This window comes from Neopsephotus bourkii, unplaced genomic scaffold (genome assembly GCF_033783945.1).
Source record: "Neopsephotus bourkii isolate Nb327-2 ecotype Australia unplaced genomic scaffold, CSIRO-AGI_Nbou_v1 NB_1358, whole genome shotgun sequence".
NCBI lineage: Eukaryota > Metazoa > Chordata > Aves > Psittaciformes > Psittacidae > Neopsephotus > Neopsephotus bourkii.
In genome coordinates, this window is record NW_026901837.1 from 3,331,579 (window position 1) to 3,357,504 (window position 25,926).

The 25,926-nt window shown below is 42.2% G+C and overlaps 1 protein-coding gene across 2 annotated transcripts; it reads right to left on the reverse strand.

Annotated features, from left to right (window-relative positions):
- Window positions 1–6,644: 6,644 nt before the first annotated feature.
- On the reverse strand, window positions 6,645–19,454 carry CD164 (CD164 molecule). 2 transcript variants are annotated; one of them, XM_061366792.1, is made up of 6 exons: window positions 19,306–19,454; window positions 16,584–16,667; window positions 15,343–15,420; window positions 13,101–13,268; window positions 11,910–11,990; window positions 6,645–11,006 (listed from the first exon to the last, which is right to left on the reverse strand). In XM_061366792.1, the coding sequence occupies exons 1-6, from the start codon at window positions 19,427–19,429 to the stop codon at window positions 10,846–10,848; spliced, it is 696 nt and encodes a 231-aa protein (XP_061222776.1). In that variant the 5' UTR covers window positions 19,430–19,454; the 3' UTR covers window positions 6,645–10,845. The 2 variants fall into 2 exon arrangements, with proteins under 2 accessions (XP_061222776.1, XP_061222775.1); XM_061366791.1 differs by having other exon boundaries at window positions 11,910–11,993.
- Between the last annotated feature and the right edge of the window lie 6,472 nt (window positions 19,455–25,926).

Below are 25,926 nucleotides of genomic sequence, written 5' to 3' on the forward strand. Positions count from 1 at the left end.
CTGGGGGTATGTAATTTAAGTCTGAAGCTTTCATGATTGTATGTTGTAGAAACAAATGCTATTGGAATTAGCACAGAGGAAGACACCAGAAGCCAAAAAGAGACAAGTACTGAGTGCAATGAAAGCTGAAAACAGAGAAGATGCTGGAAGAAGTGGAAGAAAAAGAGTAGAAAGTGAAATGCCTAACCAAGGAAGGTGAAAAGGCTTCTGAAACATGCCATCTTCAACAAAAAAAAGGAGTTGAAAAAGAAATGTAGCAGGTAAGCTTATAATGTAGAGTTGAAATAAGATGACCAGTAGCATTTCTGGAGAGATGTCTCAGGTTTTGACACTGTCTGACCACATCTGAGAGTATCCCTTCAGAGTTTCTCTGCAACCCTTCAAGGGCTTGGGATGAGGGTCTTGCAGCAGGAGCCTTGGCACTGTGCTGGGCCCTGCCTGCTGGGCACCTGGGGCTGTGTTCCACATACCGGTGGCATTTTGTGGTTCTGAGCCTTCTCAGAGCTTCCTCTTGAGCCTGGCTCAGTATCTTTGCTTTAGTGAGCATTTTTCTCCTTCTTCTTGAGACAAACTGCCCATGTGTTTGTGTAAGGCACTACTGCAGGGGGAATGGGTGTGGTAGACAGAGGACACCTGCACCCCTGGGGAATCAGGGGGTGCAGCAATGAGAGAAGCAAGTGGCTGAGTTCAGTGCCCTGGAGACTCCAGCCAGCCGTGCATCCCCTCTTGGGCTGTAGCGCAGTGGTGTGCCCCAGGCTGTAGCCGCCATCCTTGTCACCAGATTAAACTGGGAGCTTTAGATCCTCACTTGGGCTTTGCTTCCCTGTTGGGGCCACGTTCCTGGGTCCGCAGTGTCTGTTGCTTTCCTGGCTCTCCCTGTGATGTTTCCCAGGCAGCGCTTTGACACCAGTGCTGCAGAGCTGACAAACTGCTGGCCTTTTTGCTCCATCTGCTCTGCATTTGACAAACTCTGCCCTTACTTCTGTTTCACGTGTTACACTGCTTACCAAATTCTGGACTAACGAATGAATGTAGTGGGAAGGGAACTGCTTTAATCCACAGAAATGACATTAGTTTTCACTAAATTGATACCATTGTATCATTTGTACCAAAGTGATGTACTGAGTTTGAATTTCTTTGCTAACCATTGATCTAGTGTAAGAGTAACCAGGTCCACTCTTACAGTTTATCTCGCTGTAAAAGGGATCAATTCAGAAACTGATTTAGCCAACTAAATACAACTTCTGTGTTTAGCACACCTGACAGAGTGGGCTTTTGGCTGTGAAATGTGCACTGCAGAACAAAGTATTTTTGGCAACTGCTGGATTACACTTTAAGTAGATGAATCCATCTACTGACAACCTTGCTGCCACTTAAGTCTCTAGAATTTACTCTAGACAAAGGTTTGTAAATGTATCTGAATGCCTCTCCTGTGGACCAAGCAAAGTATATTCTATCTTCAATCTTCTAAAGCATCAAGGTGAAAGCATAGGCTGTTTGTTTTCCAGGCTCAGGATGACAAATGCCACTGTGCTGGGAGTAATTTCTCAGGGTGCGGGCATGTTTTCTAAACAAAACCATGGGAGAGACTTTCACACAGCCAGAGCAGCTGGCGCAGACAGCAGACCACTGATTTTCTGTCTTTGATGGGGCTCTGAACTGTTTTGCTGTGTTTACAAAATAACCCTTCGAGAGATCAGAGATGTCAACAGCTGGATCAGCCTTTGAGGAGAGCAGAATGAAAATGGCAGCTGCAGTGTACAGGCTTTTATTGCCACACAGCAGCCCCAGCTGCAGCTAGCACTACATGGTCATTACCGCTAACTAACTTTATGTTTAAACTTAGCAAATTACAGAGTCTGTGGGAGAGATGTGGGAAGAGCTGCTGGTGTTCCCACATACCTCTGCCCTGAAAATGGAGGTAGGGTCTTGTCTAATCAGTTACATGCAGAGAATTGTGAGTAAAGGCCTCTGTATTGCTTTTGACTTCCTTCAGTATGCCTGAAATGCAGATTCCTATTAAACAGTAATGAGAATTTGCACTGTTTGTGGTGTATTTTGTATTCAGAGGGATTATGGATACGTTTAGCAAAGCTGTGATTACAGATTATTTCAAGCAGCAAGTACTGATGGCCTCTCATTCACAAGAGCACATAGGGTAATAACATCTTTTTCCTTTAAATCTGGACTCCTGCTCTGAAGCAGAGCTCTCAGATGATGAATTTTTGTTGCTGTCATTAATCATTTTACCATGTTTTATGTAAGAGGCTGGTTAACCCAAGAATGCAGTTTAAAATGGGAGGCCTTCCAGCAGGCTGATGAGCTGCAGTGTCAAGTTTATTATAACCTGGAAGCTGCAGTTTCCCAGGGGAATGTGACTGCAGGTAAAGACAGGTTGCATGTTGTAACTCGCTTTCTTGGGGAAATAAGCCTTAATGAGCAATGTGTCCATGTTTCCGAATCCCTCCTTAAGCTTTGAAGCAATAGGAAACTTAAGCCAAGTAGGAAAGAGAATATGTCCTCTGTAATGAAAGCATTTAGGTAGAGGAGAAAGTCTGACTTTTCCTCAAGCTGTTTTAAGTCAACTCAAAAGCCATATGGCTTCTTGCACCACAGCTGCTCAAGCAGCACAGGAAACACTGACTTCCAAGTTAGTGACTTCAAACCATAACCTGTGTTGTCTTTTGCACTGTAGGGATGTAATGGGGAAATATGAGGGGAGCTGCATGCAGGGGAGGGGGCAAATAAAAGTAAATAAAGGATCCCAAGTTGCAGGACATCAGGTATCAATGGTTTTGGAACACCTTAATTACAGATTATGTGGGGAAACCAAGCAAAACTGTGCCCTTGTAATTTGCCTAGGTGCATGCCTATGATTGCAGGCATTTTTTAGAGGACCTCATAGCAGCAGTGAGAGCTTCCTAGCCCTTAATTGAATTAACCCAGAAGTTAAACATTTAGCAAAAATCTTTCATCTCAGATGTTTGTTAGGTAACTTTTTAACACAATGCTTACATAATTCATGTAGCTTAAAAAAGCTTGATTAGGGATTTCTACTTCTACCTGCCGTAAGTTGCTGCTCCTCTCTGTGTTACCAAATCCTACTGTCAGTCTGACAAACGCATGCAAGAAAAATTGATGGGTGATACCTAAATTCCTAGTAAATGGAATAAACATGAAAAACCCCAATGGTCTTTCAAGGTACCATGAAGAATATAAAGCATGACAAATTTAATTATAGTTTTCTTCTGCAGGAAAATGTTAGTTATTCCTGCCACAGGAAACAGGGAAATGCTCATTAGCACACTGCTGAAGACAAGACATGAATCAAACATGCGGAAATAAAGAACAGGGAAGTATCTTTAATTAATGCACAAATATACTTGGTTTCTCTTGCTTTAAACCGATAAAGTTCAGGGGAAAAGTTGGTGCAAAACTTTTAAGTGACATTGATGCTACTATGCACAAGGAAAGTGGCTGTGACAGAAAGGAGGTGATTCCCCCCCCCCCCTGCAGTGGGCTACCATTGTAAAGCATGACTCAGAGCTGGAAAAATTGGGTGAGGAGCTTGGATCTCTCTGTGCTTAACATAGAAACTCCATTGAACTATATAAACACCTGGTCTGAAAAGTGTTAGAACTCTGTATTGTGATTCTTTTTTATTCCTGTGTCTGTAACAATAGATGGATGCCGTGAAGGTTTGGTGGTATTTTATTTTTGTTTTCCTTTCAAAAAGTGAAAGGAAGACTGCAGAGCTGTTGGTCCATAGTACAAGCAGTATAAGAAGTAATTTTCCAGGTAATAAGTCAGTATTAAATAGGTATAAGTTTTGATGCATTAGCACTAGCACTTCTCATAAAGCAGTCCAGACTTGCATCATGTAAAGATTTGTCTTATCTATTAATCTGAGTTGCACTGTACCTGACTTCAGACCTATCTGTGTCAGGGTGGCAACTGTTACTTGCAATAGCCCTGGTTTGGCTGTAAAGGAGGTCATTTTGAAACAGGTCATCTCAACTCCAGGAACTGTCCACAGACTAAGACTTCAGCCAGTTTGTAACTGCTGTAGATTAGCAGTTTGAGCCATGTCTTCTATCTTTTTCTCTGTTCCTTCTTCTCTATCTTCACATCTTCTTCCCTCTCTAATGCACTAGGCCATGACCTGTCTCAGTTGCTGCACTTCTTCCTGAGTTTCATGTGACACTTGTGTAGTCAGCCCTCTCAAGCCTCTGCTTCAGGATTCATGGATGCTGAACACAGCCTGACCAGACTGGGTAGTTCTGAGCTCTGGGCAGCTGCCAGCTGCTCTCCTGCTGCTTCAGAAGGCCTGAGTCCCTTGGACATCCACCCTGAAATAATGCCAGAAACAGCAAACCAATGTGGTCTGAAACATCTTTTATCGTACCTGGGAAGGAGGAAGAACACTGTCTCAGTTAACAAGTCCACAGCAGAAACACCCTCACCTCCTTGCCCAAAGTTAGTGGGAAAGGTTAACGTAAGTTTAAGTGGTATAGCAACACCACATTGTACATAGCTACAAATCGAGGTTGAATCACATTATAGCCAATAGGAAGCATAGCATTTGATACAATGAGGATTGCTTTAGTGGCTGAAGGCTTAGCATTAAGTGGCTGCATCTCTGCTTTTCAGAAATCTACAGAGATAACGACTGGAATTCACTAGGGAATTTAGTGTCACTGGGAACAGATAGTTAACGCCCATCCACACACACCTTTTAATCTTGGCTTTCAACAGGACCTGCAAAGACACAGTTGTGGCAAAAATAATCACATATAATGAAGTAGACTTGGTGCAGCAAGAAGTTTCTGCTTCCCTGAGATGTCTCCTGCTGGAAGAATAAATGCTGATACACTTACCACTATGAATTAAAAGGAAATGGTATGAGCTGTAAAAATTGCGGATAGTTGCAAATAGGCTTTGTTCTAATTTGTGTCAAGGTCTTCCATGAGCTACTTTTTCCATACTAAGCAACCTATTATTCTATCACTACTATGCATTGCTCTCTGTGTGTTTGTTTTTTCCTTGGGGTAGTTTGTTTGGGTTTTCTTCTATCTTAACATTCTTCTTGGAGGTCAGAAACAACAGCTTCTGCATTTACTTGAGTTCTGCTTTAACTCTGTGTTGTTGATAACACAGTATGCTCTGCCACTCAGGCCCAGGGCAACAAGCTTGCAGCATCCACTCAACATGGGGATTACCAGCAGCAACAGAAGAGGAAAACCAGAAACATTCAAAGACTGCAGACAGAGATGGCATTGGTAATAAGTTGGTATGGTTGCAAAATAAGCAAATTCCTCACTGGTTTGCAAGCTGTGATTTGTATATATATCCAGGCAGGTTTCATCTGGACAATATAGCAAACCCCTCTTGAGATTTATCTTTAAGAGCCGGGTGAAAAGTAGGTATGACTCCCAAGTGTTCCAAAAATCAACTAAGAAAAGCAGGCAGAGGAGCTATTCAGTTAGCAAAGATCTGGAAAAGACTCTTCTTTCTGATTACCATGCCATGGTTGGTGACTATTCTTATGTTACCTATGCTTTCAGGTGCCTAGCAGATGGAAGGAAAGAATGTCAGATAGGCTATCACCACACCTAAATGAAAAGTCTTTTCCTGCTGTCTTCATAGAAAAAAGGCTGGTCTGGAAGTAAACCCACATGTATTTTTAATCAGTCCAGAGCATTTTAGAAAATGCCACTGAACTGGCAAGCTCGAAGAAAACCATTTTATATACAAATAAGAGAGGCAGCAATATTCCAGTGCTGCATCATATGTACTTCAACATATTTGGATGAAGTGTTCAATACCAGCTCCTGTCAGGTTACTTGACAATCCATTTTAAGCACTGGGTGATGCAGATCATTTTCTGAGTAAGAGCAGCACTGCATGTCTTCCTGCAGACAATGTACCACACTGCAGGAAGGGCAGCAGTTGGAACTAAAAGGCTTCCTTTTATTGTGGTTACCTTAGAACATGGTGGTGCAAAGCACATCTAAGTGCTTAGATGAAAAGCATGGGGTCTGGTGGGTTTTGGTTGGTTTTTTAAAACTGCTTTCCTATTGCACCCCCCCAACCATCACATCCTGCCAATGCAGTGCCCTCACCCCCAGAGGTTGCTGCCTGTACACTGAACCCTTGATGCCTGTTTGAAGATGACTCATCAAAAGTACCAATCTCCGCCTTCCCCAGCACCTTCTCTCCCCATCCCCTAGAAAAGGGAAGGGCAAATCTGTGCTCAGTGCTACACTAAGTAGAATAGGAGGAAAATAAAAATAATAATAATAAAAAAAAGCAGCATAACCAAGTGTGCCTCTCTCTTGCATGGAAAAAATCTTCCTTTTATAGCCCAGCCATTAAAGGACTCAAAGGTGTCTGTCAGAGATGTGCCAAAATGTATTGCAGCTTTTGATGTGTTAGAATACCAGCTCTGTGCCTTTTAGCATCATCCACATACCTGTGAGGACTGAATAATCAAATACCTCAGTACTTGTTTTATAAATAACTTAAGAACTTGGGTTAAATTCAGGCAACCTTTAACAGCATTGCACTGGTTAAACACTGAGTAAAGAACTGCAGTTAGAAATGCTGTAGTATTTAGAGAATGGGGATTTCTAGAATAAGATTAACATCATTACTGAAACAAGCTTTATTTCATTTATGCTTGCTGCTACATCAAAACAGGTCACAATATACTCGGAATGCTGTGGAATCAGTTATCAAATAACATTCATTTTAAAGTATGCCTTAAATGAAGGACAAGGTGATTGATAACTATCCAAGGTCAGCTGTCACTAGAGAAGCCATCAAATGTTATTCTAGCACATTCCAGGAACCAGATGCCAATTTGGAAGTAGAACAATATCATCAGTATGAAGCACTTCTGTACCATGGCAGCAGTAAAAAGGGCTCTCTCCAGCTAATTACAGCTTCTTGATAAAACACTTCAAATAGTGCTCCACTTAATGCAGCAAAATTCAAAGATGATTTCTGAATGAATGCTGTACCTACAGAAAGAAGACTGCCTTCAACGAACAGCAGTAACATCAAGACTGGTACTGTAGGGATAAACAAGTATTCAGAGGCTTCCAGTGCTGCACTGTAACAAAAATATAATTCAGTCCTTGACTGCATGTAGTAAATGGATGCTTTTCCGGAAGGCACAGCAATTTTAAGCACATCAGGTTTCCTCTATTTCCATACAGCTTTTCCCAAAACACCACTGGAGTTTTTTCAGCTTCCTGTATGAGACCAAGTTATGTCAATACTACTTAGTGACACATTCACTGCCCACAAAAGTGTCAAAGCCTTGATGTAAAGCTATTGAAGTCAGCTCACCCAGAGCCAGTTATCATTACAGTCAGTCTGTAACTACAGAATTGTGCTCGGTCTGTTCTCTTCAAGCATAGTTACTCCCGAGCAAATATCCTCCTCTTTCTCATGCCATCAGGAAAGAAATAAGGCTCAGAGCAATGCCTTTTTCATTAAGGTCAAAGATCTTAATGTGAAAAGATGCTAAAAGGTAGGGGTTATTTACAGCCTCCCAGGAACAACAGTCCCTCTTCCACCTTACAAGCTAACATCCAGTATTATTACAAGGTCTGCTATTGGAAAGAGGAGAATTAAGCCTTACAAGTTGCTTGTAAATGCCTTGCTGTTTGGCTTTAAGGGGAAAACAAGGTTAAACATGGAAAACATGGACTACAGAATTCTTTTGGAGACTATTCTAAATCTAAATCAGTACTGTTGCATGTAACAAATGCAGAGTTAACACTCTACTTAGGAGAGCTAACAATTCTTCAACCTTTCATTCTCCCTCTTTCCCTACAGTGCTCCTCAGTTTCTATGGAAAATGGCTCTTATCTCCAGAAAGTCAGCAGACAGTTCCCTCTGGGACTGCTCAAATTAAACTTTACAAGAAAAATTCCGTTCAACAGATTTTTATTTATCAATTTGGTTTTGTGATTACAACTGTTTCAGTTTTCTTCCACTGAAGACAAAATACAAACTTTTACAGCAACACTTGCAGAGAACATTCATAACAGCTTGATATTTGCACAAGTTGGCTTCAAGAAAAAGCCAGATAACTTGAAGAGTCACTACAGTTCAGTGCCTAAAATTCATGTAGGGGCAAATACAACTACAGATCTATGAGCTACCTTCCACTTCAAAACACAAGGCCAAGAAAAACTGCAAGTTGTTACCTCAGGTTTTTTTGCTAGTGCACAGCACGGATCAGCCCATACTGATGTTTCACAAAGGAGTAATTACTAATCATAGTGAGGCAGCCAAGCACATGGTGAAGATGCATAACCCAGACCCCCCCCTCCCCCCAAACAACCAAAAGGGAAACAATCCTATCCAGAACTCTAAACTGGGGATCATACCTTGTTGGCAAGGCTAACAAGCAAGCGGTGCGTAGTGCAGGCCTTCCAAAACACGACTGAATCAATACCGTACAAGCTTGAGTTTTTCAGATTGGCATCTGTACATGTCAGAGATCCTGGGTTTCCTGTACTCTTGGAAAGTAGCAATGGCTGGCACCAAGAAAAAAATCAGGAACTAAGGCAAGGTATCCCTTCTACCCTTTTAAACAAAATTTCAGGCAAAAGATTAAGTAACTTTAAGGCACTTTTAAAATTATTTTTAGTTTGCTTAACCAGCAGACTTTATCAGCAACCTAAATCAGGGTCAGCCTAGCTCATGAATAAGCATTTTAGCAGTATTTTATAATGTCTTCCATGCCATGAAGTGTTCTGCAGCAATTTTCTGCAAGTTACCCAGAAGATAGCCCTTTGAGGCCTCCAAAAATTATGTACTAGGCATAGAGTTTGCTTTGCTGAGCTGAAGAACTATCACAATTTAGCAGGTTATTTTGCTCACTGCAAAGCAGAGAATACAAGCTCATGGATATCTTGTTAAACAAATAAATGTAGCAGAACAGTTCTGAGATAAGGAAAGGACAGATTAAGTGATTTCACAGTAAGGCCAAGGATATACCATCTAACCCACACACATACTGTTGCTGGAAACTGGCTGCTCACTCTGCTGTTTTAATAAACCTGAGCTGATTGTCTTAGTTTTGTTTAGAAAAATCAAAAGCTAATAAACTCAAAGATACAGTACTGGTGAGTAACTTTGTAGCAATTTCAGTTTTCTATGCAGCACAACAGAAACAATGCCATTTGAACTAGAAGAACAAAAGAAAGCAACACTGTGCACTTTAGTTTCCAACTGAAGTGCACTTAATTTGCTTCATATTTAAGCTCCACTGCCATGACTATTATCTGCATTAATGCATCATTTTCTACTGGGTGCCAAATTCCACTCAAGTCAGAGCTATTAACAGTACTACAGGTTATCCTGAAATTGATGATCAAAGTATATCATCAAAAACTACGTATTATGTGCTACATCCACCACCTGAATTTCATCTTTACTTCCATTCTTCCTGTGGGTTTACTTTCACAAATGCTCAAGTCACTGGAAAGGACGTACCTTTGATACCCAGATCACAGTGGCTGATCCAGCCAACGTAAAAAAAAAACAACACCACCACACTATTTGGCCAAATAGATTTGCTTAACCAGTTCACTGGAGGGTGACACCAATCCGATGCCAGGAAGGGTGGAGGGGGAAAGTAAAAAGGTGTAGCCCTGGGAATCCCAGGACTACAGCAATCCTGACTAGGATCAAATCAGCAGATCCTCTGCATTACACTTAACTGCTCCTTCAGCAAGCAGACATACCGAAGGGTAAAGAGAAACAAACCACCCAAACCTTGAAATTAATTGCAATGAGTCCAGGAACTGTTTGAATAAGAAAATTCCCAGGATTTTCCAAACACCAGTATTTCAAGTATAAATCTAAGTTGTTACCTTCTTATACAGGGAGTGAACTTAATTTTATCACTAGTTCTATGGTTTGTAGGCCAGAACAAAAGGTAAACAAATTTTCTGTCCATAGGTGAATGTTACTGTATCGTGCTTCTCCACCCTCACAAGGTCAATAGGGGACAGTTACTTAGTGTAAAACGTTTTCAAACTGGAATGCTCAAGTCCCATGTATTCCATTATCCTAATTTAAGCTAGTATTTAATAGCTTTATCTGTCTTTGAGATAAGTGGGACATTTTTGCAGCCTTTTGTTTACTCTTTTAAGGCACTAATCTTCATTTCCCCTTTAAAAGGATTATCCTCACATCCCCTCTCCACCTGCAACATAATTGAAAAGGGTGTAGGATATGTTTGGAATGCAGTTTTTAACAGGCAACCTTTATTCTTGTGTATAAAAAAAAAAAAAAGGGAAAAAGTTATGTGATTCTGTTAAGACATCACCTACTTCTACGATTTAGTTTATCTTTCTAGCAGCACGCTTTAAGAGCCATACGCTAGTATAAATGGTATTTCACTCCCTGAAGTCAGTCACCAGTAATTCACATCTTGACAAAGCTGAAGGGATACTGTATCAAATGTTGATTAAATTAGCCTTCACAAGTCATCACAAGATTATCTACTCAAGACAGTGTTGCCACTGAATAAGAATCTCTGAATGTCTACATTTGGCGTATAAAAAAAAAAGTCCCACATCAGCAGCCACTAAAGGAAAATAAGACAGCCATTAGAACCCATGCAGCATATTCCAAGTACTCCTGTTGAAGAGATTAATGTCACATCTTGCCAAGTATAATGTTGCAAAAATATTCTTTTAAAGTCTTCTTTTAGAGATTTAAAGGATATTATGAACTGCTGTCTTCCATGAGCAACAGAAAATATTTTGGTTCAGTGAACTACAGGTGTTGGGCTACAAGTCCATTACAAAGTGGCAGGTCCTAAAGTGTGTGGTAGTTTCGGTCTTTTGACTTGCAGAATTTGTACAGAAAGAAAACAACAGCCTGCAGACCCAGAACAAGGACAATTCCACCTATGAAACTCGCAGCATCAAAAGTAGATTTGCGTGGAGAAGGTGCAGGAGTCACAGTAGCATTTGTACCTGTTAAATACGACATTAAGGGTTTGTAAGTGCACAATGCTCACAATAGCCTTCCAGGTTCTAGTACTGGCTTCCTGGTATCAGGATTACTCACTGTATCAAATACCAATAAGGAAACAAACAAAAAATAAAGACATGTCAACAGCTACATTTAGAACAGTGATACTGAAATTCTGATTAAATACTGTTTGTAAAAGGCTAGAACTATTTATAGTTGCACTGCTCTGGACCTCAATACTGAGCAAGTCCCACATGGACTTTCTGTACTTCAAAAAGCAGAATCTTTCCTCCTTTACACAGAAATATGTTATTGATATACCCAGATTTGAAACACATTTTCCAATCTCTGCTGCTTGCTCCAATTTCATGTTTAAATTCAATTACTATCTTCCATCTACTAGACAAGAATCTAGCTTAAAGAAATTAGCTGAAGCCACAACATATACGGATTTGGAAGTAACGCATCTGCTGATGGGTGGTTTTAAAGAGCTTTACTTCATGAGAGCTCTTCATGAAATTGCATATTCAGGACTGATGCAGAAATAAAATACTTCAGCTTATTTCCATCATTATTATGCTGAAGCGAAAAACAAAATGCCACATCCCAAACACAAGTGAGTTAACAAGTGACTTCCAGCCACACTATTAAAACCAGCCAGCTCATTTAATTTGACCAACACATCTGACTTTTAATATCTCACCAAAAAGCTGTTTCTCAGAGTTCTACCTTGCTACATACATACATCTCCTTTAAATTACAGACATGGCATAAAGTTCAAAGTGAGGACAGCAGATATATCAATACTACTTTAATGTTGACAGCTGTCTTTCAAGATGACACTTTTAAAGTGACACTAATTTCTAAGTATTTAACACTTTAATTAGGCTAGCAGTAGCAGTTACCTGGAATACTGGGTGTTGTGGCAGCTGAAGTAATGGCAGTTGTAGGTACAGGAGGATGTGCAGTTACGCTGGTAACATTACCTGCTTGATAGAAGACAGTATATACATACCATAAACTTCAAGAGCAAAGTTCTTACGTAAATCACGTATTTTTTTTTTTAACAAGCATAAGCTTTGACCTTAGACTGTACCCCACACAATTTTGATATTCAGCTGCATGGCATTTAGCCAAGTTTTTCAAGCTTGCAATTAGCAAGGTGTTTGCAAACTTGCATACCAATGTTATCCAAATATTTCAAGGTTCTTCACAGATCAGACACTCATTCTTCATTCAGACAAACCCACTTTTCTTTCAAGTACCGACATAAAGGCTGGCATTTGAACAAGAATCAAGACAGTTGTTTCAAGACAACTGATAATCTGCATCAAGTCAAAGGACTTTCATCAAACAGCCCTCACAATCAGCTAGTGTTTATTATACTAAAAGTACTTAATGGGATACCTTAAGGTACAAACACTTAAAGGATAGCAAAACTTCCTCTTTCTCCCTCAGCCATCTTCAGAAACACTAACTGAATAACACCACTGAAATAAGCAAACACTCACCTGTAGATAGACTGTCCTCTATAAGCTATCACGCCAGAACACTGGGTCTCTGACCACCCCACCCCTTCCCCCCCAGATCAGCACTACTAAAATTTAATCAGTATTCCACTATGTGCCTGGGAGAAGTGCCAACATTTGTAGGTTTACTCAAAGCTAAACCTCACTCTGCTGTACCTTAGGCTGTTCTGAGCCTAATCAAGGACCAACTCACTTAAGCAGATGCTGTAAAAAACAAACAAAAAAACCCCACACCCAAAAAACCCCAAACCAACCGAACCCCAACATTTTTAAAAACTTCACTCTTCACCCGGCAGCACATGCAACAACAGCAACAACAATGTGGAAATGACTAATCAAATTTAAGCAATTACCACTGAGCCAATGCTTAATTACATTATAAAGAAGCATTTTCTGATAGCTTTATAAAATTCCCTTCTTCCAAAGCTTGGGACCATTTACGTATTTCATACATCAGATGTTTGGTGGTCATGTTACTGCAGTGATCTGTGGAAAAAGCCTTGTCCTTTATTTCATTCACCAGTTCCTAGGCTGACTGTCATTCTATGTTCAGAGGCACTGTATTACCTATAGTAGTATGAGCTGTTGTAGCAGGACTGGCTGTGGTCGTATTGGAAGATGCTGTGGTAGTATTGGAAGATGCTGTGGTCGTATTGGAAGATGCTGTGGTAGTAACATTGGAAGATGCTGTGGTAGTAACATTGGAAGATGGCACAGGACTACTGGAAGGAGCAACTGTAGGAGCCACAAAAAAATGAAGAGTTAAAGAGAATAATCACCCTATTTAACTACAAAAATAAAAAATCTCAAAACAAAACCAACAAGTAAAAGCCACAAAATGGAACAGCAATAGGCTGTGTTTTGAGGAATTCAGATAGCATCAAGTTTTATTGCAGCTTTGTTCTGAAACTGCAAAGTAGCTGAATGCTCAATTCACACTAATTGCAAAAGTTGCATGAGCAACTACAAGGAAAAGCTTGTCACAGGCAGCCCAATCAAGCTAGTGTTCAATTGCCAACTCAAGATTCCTCAAAGCAAATAGAAGGGCGAAGAGTCCTACTGTACAAGCAGTCGAACTGTGCATGCTTTACACAATAGGACACTAGATATTCAGTACTGCTTCCCAACCTCATTGCAACTAAAACTGAATCTGACCTATCAAGCTCAACTAGAAATCAGTGGTTATACTGCTGAAGTCCTATGGGGTGGGGGAAAACCAAGACATCCTTATGAAACAGCTTTCTGTTCCAGGAATTGTTGCTGGTTGTATGTGATCCCAACCTCAGCATATGCTGTAAAAAAACCCACTGACCTTGTAACCGTGAAGCCTTCTGCCAACTTACTGAATTAACAGAGTTAATCACACATGGACAGCTTATCTAAACTGTTTCTTAATCATATACCAACACATCAGCAAGCTTCCTTCTGAAATACCGTTATGTTCAGAAGCCTTTATGTCCAGAAGTGAGCTCAGGCTCACTTAAGTGTGGTTATCTACACCTTGAAATAATTCAGCATGGTGAGAAACCAGAGCTGACTGTTTCTATAGAGACAGGCTGGATACATCAGAATATATGCTCTCTCAGGTCACATTCACATCAAGCCAGGTTAGGCCCACCTTGATGTTCTTTCACATCAATCCTCAATTCCCAAATATAGTGCTGAGCCATGACACTGTAGGAGCTGATAAGGTATACTGGCTCCTGTCACACCAACAAAGATCCTCTACTGATGTTGACAATTAGGTTTCCTTGAATACCCAGAAACTAAAACACAACAACCTGATACACATAACTACAAGTTTAACAGGAACAGATTGTAGAAATTCTACTCTTAGATATAGAACAAGGCACTGTAACACCATGCTGTCTTTGCAAAGCACTTAAAAATGGTACTTTTAACACTCCTGATTAAAAGGAGATTGTTACAATTTTAGAAACAACACAGGAAGTCCAAGTGGAATCATATCTGACTGGCTGCCACTGCCACCATCACCACAGTAGCATGGGGTGATGCTACTCATCTCTGTTGGTGCAAGCCAACCTCTTTAGCAGCACGGTTGAACTCCTCTAGAGTATTAAGGATTTTTCAGTTCCAGATCTTAAACACAGAAAATCCTATTTTGAAGTCCATTTCTTGTCAGCTTTCAACAAAACTAAAATTGGTGGGCTTTCACGACAGTGAATGCCAAGATTTGATCCAAATTACTCATACCCCACATACCTGCTTTGCACAGCAAGCACAAATTGATGAAAAGACTGAAGTACATTTTCAACTGAACATGTTCCTAGCATCAAGGGTTTACCTTACACAGTTCTATAACCCAGACTCTATACTTCAGGACTCCATGAAACGTTGTGCTAGTTAACAATTAAAACTGGAAGGTCCATACGTTTTTCCTAATTTCTGCATCTCAGACGAAGCAGCAGACCTAGCAGGTGAAAGTTATTGTGACCATTAAAGCTGACTGTTTTGAGGATGCTGAGAAGCTCCTTAGGATGTGCTATATCTAATAGAAAACACCACCCATTTTAATTTGAGAAACTAGGGCAGCAGCCAGAGAGACATATGCCTAGTAAAGTATGTCAGCCTTCTTGAAACAGCAGCAGTAAGCTGAACGTACAACAAAACTGTGTATTTTAGTTTCATATATCACAGGTTTAAGCTGGCAGCAAAACGCTTATTTACATACTTGTACACGCTTATGTAAATTGTGGAAGGCACATTAACAAAGGTCAACAGGCGAAGGAGTTGTAAACACAACTGCTTCACATTAAACAATGTGAAAACCGAGTGTCTAAATACTTACAAGAACACTGGTCTTCAGCAGTACAGTTTTGATTCTTCGAAGCTGCTTCTGTTTCGTTTACACATATGCCTATTTTTCCTGTCAGAAAAGAGCCAAGAATATTTACAGCAGCAGAACTTGAAAGTGTTTGAGACATTGTTCATAAATACTAATAAACAGTTCATACAACAAACTAAACACCATCTTCTAGCCAGGACAACATAAAGGCACTTCAATATGCAGGACTTCAGTATTGTATTAATAATTAGAAAACTTTTGAGTATTTTCTTAAACTACAGCTACTTTACCACTCAAATCAACACTTAGGCAATACTCATACATGGTTATGCACCATTCTACAGTAACTGTATAGCTTGGGTTTTTTTTTATTCATATCCTATAAAATTAGAAAGTGTTTCTACTATTTGTGACATTTTCCAATTTGAACATTTTGCATTCTGGTAGCATTATAAAAAAAAAACAACCACAAAAAAGACCCTTACTGTCTTAAATTCTACATGCAAGCAAAACTTATGTTCTGGCTTTTTAAACAGATCCTTGACCTTGAAATTGTTGAAGACAGCCATTCTGTCTTCATAGAAACTGTTTCCACCTCATGTAAGAGGTACAAATAATCTATCCGAGCACTACTTAACTAATCTCTGCAAGGCTTTGTCAACAGCAACTTCATCTCCAGGCCTGAGTACCAGAGGCCACCTAAATGTAGTTATATCCGACTCTCCCACAATGAGGAAAAACAAGGCTCTGAATGAGACCAGCTAATGCTTCCTTGGCTCTGTCATGTTCCCATTAGTGGGTTGACGATTCTTAGTTTCAGGAACTCTTCAGATAATCTTGTTTAATAGACTCCTCTCCCTTACTGCACTTCAATTCGGGAGTAGTCCCTCAAAAAGGACTGAAGCACAATGATGTCCCTGCACATCAGAACCCACTCATGACTCCTAACAGCAAACGCAAGTGACTAGTTTGTTCTACAAACATTATGAGCCATCTGGAAAGCATCAGCTTATCAAGAGCACAGATATAAATTAAAAGCCTTAGAAATCTGGGATTATTTTGAATATGTTCAGCTGTCTCAATGTAACACCTTGACATGCTCAACAACAGATAAACCTTGCAGTTAATGCTCCATTAATTATCAAACAGAACAGTTTGTGAAATGAATATTAATATAGTACATCTAGCTTGGCTTAAGGTTCTGCATGGCATAGGAAGGCTCTACGCCCTTTAGTCCTCCTTACCTTCACAATTTATCCACTTGCAGCCTGTTACACTTGTGCCATCACCAATACACAAATTGCAGTTAGAGATGTTTCCACAGGTACCTGAAAGAAAAAAGGACAAGAAATGCATTGATTGGGACAAAATTGCTATTGTCAAAGCGCATCTTCACCCACAGAAACAACTCTGAGATCTGTATCTTCCCCTGTGTTCATCTGTGTTAAGGCACAATCCTTCTCACTGAACTACACACAACCAAAAGCTAAAATTTAAAGATATATTTGACAAAACACATTTCCCTTCAGACACTACAATACTCTCAAACCCGAGTCCACATGTACACCAAGATCTTGCCCGATACAACCTTTAACCACAATAAACTCAAATAGAGGAGGTACTACTCTAGTGGAGATTACCAAAGTCCAAATTAATTTTGCAGAAGTTCACTGAAACCTCAGATGGCAAGAGCTTTGCTCCTTTAGATTACATTTTTCCTTTAGGTAATAATACAGCCAGCTACAAATAGCCCTACAGTACGGGAAATAAAGACAAGAGCCTAGAGGACTTCATCTACAAATGTATATACAGAAGGGCAGAAAGTCAATTATTCATATTTTGATCACAGCAGAAGCCAGCAACATAACCAGTACAGCTGCTTTTATATATCAACCTCAGCCAAACACTGTTCCCTTAAAATCACAACACATCCACTACCTCGATCAAGTAAGATCTTCTCCCAATCTACAATTTTACCACAGTAGTTTTAATTAAGACTTACTCATACAGCTATAATATGCAGAAAACCCACACACAACCCACAACTCCTCTCTCCAGCACATTTCACATCATATCCACCTACTCCAGGCACCTTTGGGTGACCTTTCACTTTTCTCAGTTCTGCTCCCCAGTGAAGGGAACACTGCTATTCACAGATCTTTGGCAAACAGCGTGGTAATTTACATCTCAAGATAACAACTACACATACGTTAACTAACTTTAGGATTCTTGTAATGTGAGTTAATTCTGAATCCACCTGGCCTTTCTCTTGTTTATGGTAATGTGAGGCTAGAAATCCTGGCACTATTTCTTCACTTTTAATAAATGCAAGAATATGTGAAAAGACCTTTGTCAGTTTGCATCAGTGAGGTATGAAACAGACTTGCTTGTTCCCATCAGAAAGAAGGCACTTAAACCACTTTAAGAGCTGTGACAGTTTCAGGATAACAGATTTCATAAAAGTCATTTGTTATTCTGGGTATACATCCGAGGAACAATCACAGCATGCACCACACTTCTGATGAATAAACAATGTTCTTTTTTGTAAGTTCCTTACTGGTACAAAGAAAATCTAGCACAGTCTGCCTGTGGAGACAGTAGAGTCAGCACAGCCAGCTAATACTAGGTGCACTAGGATGTTTAGTTTACTTTCAAAACAGCTTTCCCGGATTAGAGAAACGTATCTACAAGAGTAAGGGGCTGAGAGACCTTTTTATCACAACAAAAGGTTTCAAGAACGAGCTGTTAACTTCAGAATCAGTGGCAGACTGTCAGATGTTCTCCCAGTGCTAATAAGCCTGCTTCGAAAGGCTCTTAAGAGAGTCTTCATATGGGATAACAGCAAGCTTCCCATCTCTAACCATCAGCAGATGTCTGCTCTTCATTGAAGAAATTACCCTAGTACCACGAACTCGGCTCTTAAGTGCAGGCAAGCCCACGTTAGTTCGCAAGATAAACCTGACTCTTACACAAGGGTAAATTCGGATATTCCCCTTACACTTGAGGAGGAAACCTGGAAACACTAAACAGAAGTCTGTCCTGCTGAATCAACACTGCCCTCTCCCGCTGCACAGGAGAGGTTGTTAACCTCCGGCTCTCGGCAGTCCTCAAGCAGCTCACGGCTCCGACAGGGCGCCCGATATCGGCTTACATCACGTCGCCGGTGGCTGGGGTGAAGAGGAAGTCTAGAAGGGCTGAAGGAGAGGTTACTGGACAGATTCAAGCGTAGCTGCGCCCAGCGCCATTATGCACCGCGGGCAGAGAACACAGGAGTACCTCCTGAACAACCTCCCCCCTGAGCGTTTTGGGGCACGCGGCACGTTTTGCGGTTCTTGGCCGCGCAAACACTTCAGCAAACAGCTCACAGAGCCAGACAGAACAGGGCGCGTAACGCGGCTAACCTGGGGACAACGGGCGGCAACGGCACATCACCACTGCTTACGTAAGTAACTCCCGCAACCTGACCTGCACTAAGTTAGCAAGAAACGAACACTCCGCACACATCGTACTGGACACAAATGTACCCGCTACTAGCCGCTCGCTGCCTACAAAAGGGATGCTTGAGGTGATGTCGAACCGCGCTAATGGATTTCACACCGCGCGCAAACAAACCCTCCACAGCGAGGGGAAAGGCGAGCACAGAGCTGAAGAGAAGCGGGTAAAAGCTCGGCGGCTGCGGTCCAGGCGCCGCGGGTGGTGGCGGCCAAGCTATGAGGGAGAGCGGGGCGGCTCGCTCTCCGCTGCCCCTCACACCCACCGGGCGGGAAAGCGGCACGGCGGGGCGCTCCCTGTGCCCCCGCGGGCGCGGAGGGCCGTGCTGCCGCCCGGCAGAGCTCGGTGCGCGGAGCCCGCTCCGCTCCCCCCACAACGCTAGGCAACGGGCGGGGCGCGGGAGGGGGAGGGGCTGCCCCGTCAGCAACTCCTGCTGGGGTGGTGGGGGGTGGCGAGGGGTCACCTGGCACTCACCAACGGTCTCGGCGTTCCCTACACCAGGCGCGCGCACGCGGCCGCTCTGGACGTCCCCCGAGGTCAGCCCGCAGAGGCAGGCCAGGCACAGCGCGGCGAGAGGCAGCGCGGGTGTCCGGCCCATGGCGGCAGCCGTAAGGCCAAAGAAGGTGTCGCGTTGCCTCTCCTCTCGTCGGCGCTTTCCCTCCGCTCAGCTCCCCTCCCGCTGCCTCCGCGCACCCTCTGAGCGCCTCCGCTCCGTCCCGCCCCCCCCAACGTCACGTGAGCGCAGCTGCCTCCTGCTGGCCCCGCCCCGACCGGCCAGGAGGGTGACGTGGTCCGCCCCGCCACCCCGGGACAGCGTTTCCCGCGCGTCACGCGCTCCCCGACCGCCTTTCACTTTCCCCGTCCCGCCCGCACAGAGGCCCCGCCCCCTCCCCGTGAGGCCCACAGTGCGGCGGCTGCTCATTGGCTGGGAGCGAGACGCGGGGGTGGGGCTTTTCGTGCGCAGGCGTCATGCGCGAGAGGCGGCCATTGGCTTAGCGCTGGTGTCCCGCGAGCGTGGGGATTCAACGGTCGTGACGGGGGAGGACGAGATCCTCCCGTAGGTACCAGCGGTGCAGGGCGGGCTCCCGCCTTCTTACCTTGCTCTCAGCGCATTTCACGCACCGGCTCCAGTGCAGTGGTTTTGTGGTGGGTTTCTCTACTGTGAGGTTCATCTCTTCACGCTCCTCCTCCCCCTTTTCTACCCTGAAAAAGCTTCTAAAATAGTACGTAAGGGTTTAAGTGATTACCTGGTAATAATCACACATGAGGTTTAGCAGTCGGGATGTTCGTGAGGACTCCAAGCTAGGGCTGGTCTCACCTGAGTTGGGGGTATGGGTAGGTCCATAGTGAAATATCTATTACTAGGAAGCATTGTAACAGCTATAATTCTTAACACCATCTCCATCTGCACTACAGAGAGCATCTGGAGAGAGTTGTTTGGTGACCCCATAGGTTATTTTGATGGGGTTGGCAGTGTTGTTGGATTTGTTGATGTTCAAGGTCTTTTCCAACCTAAACAATTCTACTTCCTTCTGATAGCTGTGGAGAGTTCCCCTTCTGCCTGTCATATTCCCTCTCTCTGTCTTTTGTTTTTTTCCCTAAGGCAGCTTGAGTCAATGTATATCATCAGCAGTGGACTCTGCAAGTAAAAATTAGTGTAAATATGTCTCAGCAGTCTGTGCAGTGCCAACTCAGGCAAATGTTGGGAAACTAAAACATTCATGCCTGCTTGTAATCAAGGACGACAGCCAAGCTAGAGTTACAAAGCAAATTTTAGTAAGGTTCTGGTGTGAAGAAAGGTGCCATTTAAGTGAGAAAACAGAGGGAAGAGGAGTTACAATCAGGAAAATTCTCCTGTTTCGCCTAAGTGTGAGCTGGACTTGAGCAATAAAGACAAAACAGTCAAATAAATCCTTAGCTTAATCTTCCATAAAGTAAAAACTTTATTTCGTGAAGGTGTTTTATTGCCAAGAGTCCAGAGACCAATACAAATTCAGCAATTTTAAGGCAAGCTACCAATCATGATTGCTGTGTGAGCTCTAGAAAGCTCTGTAGGACTGTTAGTAATACACTGTTTGGTTATAGGGCTTCCTGACAAACTTCTGTGCCATCTTGTATAGTGGTGCTCCTGCTGGTGGGCAGGATGGCTAATGCTTTGCTTTCCTGCAAAGGAGTCTTTGAGTGAAAACACAAAGAAAAGGCTGCAAAGGAAACAGCAGAGAAAGTTTTGCAATACAGGAACCTTGTAGCCACTGAGGTGAAATGACCAAATATTTTGTTGAGTGTAAATGTCAGTGATACCTGAATATAGTTCTGAAATAAGGAAGGTGTAAATGAAATCATACATTCCCTTTAGTTATCTATTGTTCTGCCTGTACTTCTACTGGAGTGTTAGTGTGAAATACTTCAGTTATTCCTGCAGTGTGGTTAAAGTTGCTGGCTTTTTAATAAGAAGTGTTTTCCACATCCATTATTAAAATACTGTGATTCTGCTCTACCTCTGAATAAGTAGCATGTAAAATAAGTTGAGGAGCAGCATAAACGGATACTGCAACATAACTGAAGCTGCAGTGAGCATTTAATAGAGGCATTTCCTATGGCTTAGGATCTCCTACTGGGATCAGGGCTTGATTCATAGAACCTCTTGTGGTTTCATTAGATATGTGCCATTATTTGAATTCAGGTTTTCCTTTCTGCAGGTCTTGTAGGCCGTGATATTAAGTATCTGTATAGTAGTTGTCGCATTGTTGTGTGAGGGATGCAGCAGTAGTTCAGTTGATGTGCTGGGCACATGAAGTGTCATGGTTGCTACAATCTGCATTTCATGAGGACTCCATACTGAAAATCTCTTTTAGAGAAGGAAAAAATAGGACAAATGTTAAATGTGATTGATAAAAGACTCTAATTATATGGGAAAAGCGGGAGAAAAGGAAGTACATAATAGAACTAAGATTACCAGCGGGGCAACAATTACAGCTACAGCATGTTCCCACAGGCGAGTGCAAACATGTCTATCATGTAATCCTGGGGGTTGGTGGAGTCCAAGTGAATGATAAATGTGGTTTGTCTGTTTTTCCTTAAAGTCAGCATCTTGGGACTTTTTTGCAGCATACAGTCAGCAGGATCATGGCAGTCTGGGTTGTTGTTGCTAGATCTAAAATAACACATTCATCACTGTATTTGTTTTTCATTGTGCTGTTATATATTTAGTGGTTAGTTAAGGCATTTAACTCTGGTTTGAATCTATAAGGAATTCTAAGCACTGCATTACTGGAAATTTATGTAAAGTCCTTGGCAGAAATAGGTAAAACCTAAGTTTCTGCAGATGTCCATTTTAGGGAAGCACATAGAGTAAAAGCACATAATGTACTAAATGCCTGGGATTCACAGCAGTTTGTGTTATATCATAGAACTGTGGAATCATAGAACAGTTTGGGTTGGAAGGGAGCTTAAAGATCATCTAGTTCTAGCGCCCCTGCCATGGGCAGGGATGCCTCCCACTAGACAAGGTTGCTCAAAGCCCCATCAACCTGGCCTTGAACACTGCCAGGGATGGGGCAGCCACAGCTTTTCTGGACTGTTTCAGTGTCTCACCACCCTCACAGGGAAGAATTTCTTCCTAATATCTAATTCCCTCTGCCAGTTTAAAGCCATTTCCGTTTTTCCTATCCCTACATGCTCTTTTAAGAAGTCCCTCTCCAGATTTCTTGTAGGCCCCCTACAATTATCCCTATTATTATTATTAACCCCTATAAACTGGTGTGTGGCAAGATGTGATAATGGGCTTTTGAATAGATTCCAGAGAAGTGTACTGCAGTTCAGGATGGTGGCAACAAATAAAAAATAAATAAATTAATAAATCAGTAGATAAACGAAAGTAGATATTTGGTTCAGTTTGTAACCACTTGTTCTCATTTCCAAATTTCTATTTCACCTGCATGCAAAGAGAAGTGTGTGGAGTGTAAACACATGATGAGTGTTTTAACAAGGAACAGACACCACCCAGGGAGGTTTTGGGGTATTTCATACCATTACATAGTTGGACAATATGATGCCATTCACCATCTTTGTAGTATGTCGGAAATAATGCCTCAGTTCCTGTGCTCGGAGATTTATAACCTGAGTTAATCTTTGCATTGTGAGACAGGTATGGTAGTAAACCCTGCTGGAGAGGTGTGTCTGATCAGGGCTGGATACAGCCCCAAGGCACATTCAGGGTGGTGCATGCTGTGCTGTGTGATGTCTAAGTATGTGTGTAAGCTGCTCATGTGTCTGTCCCCAGCAGAAATTGTGGGTGAGGACAGTGGCACCTGCACTGCACAAGCTGCTTGCCTGAGGCCAGCAACCTGGGGATATGTCTGTCTGCTGGCCTTTCATGCATGCTGCAGTACAGGCAGTTCAGCCCCACCACATAAGGTGGAAAAGTCTGCTTTCAATGTAAGAAACAGATAGAAAAATATATGCAGAGTGATAGTGAGGATGTAGTAGTGCTAAATTATTATTCTTAGATCTTTTTAGAGGTAGTGGTAGAGGTCACTGCTTTTAGCCTAAGGCAGACTGAAGAGATATCATGAGGACAATAATGGAAGGCAAGAGGCAGAGGTGAGATGGGGTGGAAGGAATAAACATTTCCCCTGCACAGCTAGTGCCACCACAGAATGAGGTCAAGCTGGTTTAGGTAACTCAAGAAAAATAAGGCTAATATTTAGATGAAGTCTTCCTGCAACAGTAAATCCTTTTACTGTATTGTATCACACTTTTCTGTGGGTGAGGGTGTAATACAGCAGTGGGCTCTGGCCTGTGTCACAGCAGGAGCACACCTCCTGCCTCTAGGAGTTCAGCTGTGTGCTCAAAGGTGCCTTGGCCAGCCTGGGAGCTTCTCAAGAGAAGGAACCCTAGCAGGGCTCCCCAACCTTTCCTCACTAGATGCTTGTAGACTGAGGCTCTTGCATCTGGCCCCTGCCTGAGCTGCAACCTCACGGGTGTTGCAGCCCTGCCTGTGCTTGTCCTTGGGTCACATTGACTTGGCCTCCAGCATCTGAGGTACAGGCATGATTGAGCTCTGTTCAGTTTACTGCTTCTTCACATCCTAAACCTTACTAGAATTACAGTAAGAAGCTCAGTGTAAAGCTCTAATAGCAAAACTTGTAAGATACCAGTTTTTCTTACAGAAGTGACACACTGCATAAATAAAACACTCTAATCCAGTAAGATAATTGTTTTCTCAGGATTCTGGTTGCTGCCATCTGCGCTTTGTAGAAGGGAGGTTTTTTACATGATTGCTGGGAAGGGAACTTCTCCAAAACCAGTAGCTGGCAATGGAAATCTTCACCTCCGTCTGCAGACTGTCCTGAATTTCCTGGCTTTTTGGAAACCCCGTGGCTTGCCTCTGAACTTGTGTGTCCTCTTGAAACTTGTGCATGCCACTTCTCTGGTCTGGCTTTCTCAGAAGAGGCAATGCATTCCTAGTGACTTGACCAGAGATGTAAGATATAGTAGAAAATATGGCACAAAACATCATTTTGGATTGAGGTTAAGACTATTCTTCCTTCTCTGTTTCATTCTTTATCATTAGGCTCCTTAAGCATACCCAACTTGCAGGCACTAGGGAGCCAGGTTTGAAAGACACACTCTTTCTTTTAGGTGATCTCCTTAATAGTGGATGAAAGATTTTACCACGTTTTTGCTGGCAGAGAGTCCTGTCCTGACCAATGCAAATACAGTAATTGTGGCTTGCCTGAAGGATCATTATGCCTGAAATTCAAAATATTTCCTGGTTGTACTCTTCTCATTATTACATTTTCCATGTGGTGGAACTTCAACCAGTTGTCTCCTGCCCAGTCACCCTGTGCAGCTCTTGTAGACCCCAAGTGTATGATACCCTGACCGTCAGTCATATGTCAAGCCATCATACTTGTTACCAGGTCTGTGACTTCGGGCACAGGATCAGCTTTCTGGTACCTGATGTGGTCAGGCTTTTGTTTGCCCTGAGGGATCCTGAACACTGCCCATTGCCAGAGCATGAGTTTCTGGACTCTGACTGCTGATCAGATCAGGACTGTGCTCCGGCTCAGTCACTCCTAGGGACTGGGGTGCAGCCACACTGTAGATTGGACCTGCCGTGGGTGACCAAGCCATCAGCAAATAAAAATCAATTGGTCTTTTAACATTGTCATCTATTACCTGCAGAACTAAAACTAATTTTATGACTTTTATCTTTAAATATCTGAATATAATTTTAAATCCTTGCAAAAAATAAGAAGCACTAACCTCTGTCCCAGGACTGAGTTTGGAAGTCATACCTTTTCATAGCAGTAGTCTTTATTACTTATGAAAGTCATTTGTCAGGAAATGTGTTGTTTTATGAAGAACAACACTGTATTTTCATCTTTGACCCAGAACTATGAAGTGAATAATTACTGTCTATGCAATTTAATTGGTTTGAAATGTTCCTACAGAAGACTTAGCTCCTCTGTCTATACAGTCTCTGTATAGGTTTCATACATAGATCTATACAATCTGTGTATAGATTGCAGAATGCTTTAGAAAATAGAAGGATAAGATGTGTAGCTCCTTAGCTAGCTACAAACACATACAGATATTTTAGGTTAAATAAACTTATTGTTTTGTACCATAAGTAAAGAAAAACCTAAATCTTGTTGCTAAAACTAAATCTCTACACTTGCTCAGAGCCTGTGGTCTATGCTCTCTTCAGGCATTCAGTTAAATTCATTTTGCTGATTTGTTAAATTCATTCGCATTTAGCAATTAGACTTAAGATTGTTATTTTCATTAAATCCATGGGCTTAAGCTTGGACAAAATTAGGTCTCTCCTAATACTTCTCTAATTCAGTCTTTTCCATCTTACACTGGTGCTGTTTTGTGGGGTTTAGCGGCTCATACAGTGAGCTGAGGAGCAAAGGTCACTCAGCACAGTACTCCTAGCAGCGCTGGAAGTTGAGGTGAGAGAGCTGTATACTGACAGTGTCTGTGGCCCTGGCACAGCAGGGCTGGTTTAGCATGCTCTTCCCTTTGAACTTCCAATGCATTTGGTTATGACCTGTCTTTTCAGGCTGCATTTTGATCTTCCACATG

What these genes read in the sequence shown, in the direction of transcription:
- CD164 (XM_061366791.1), bottom strand. Translation starts at nt 19,429, where the DNA reads ATGGGCCGGACACCCGCGCTGCCTCTCGCCGCGCTGTGCCTGGCCTGC. An exon ending in CAAGTGGATAAATTGTGAAG is followed by an intron (nt 15,421 to 16,583) that starts GTAAGGAGGACT and finishes CTTTTCTGACAG; the next exon opens with GAAAAATAGGCATATGTGTA. An exon ending in TGCTGAAGACCAGTGTTCTT is followed by an intron (nt 13,269 to 15,342) that starts GTAAGTATTTAG and finishes TGGCTCCTACAG; the next exon opens with TTGCTCCTTCCAGTAGTCCT.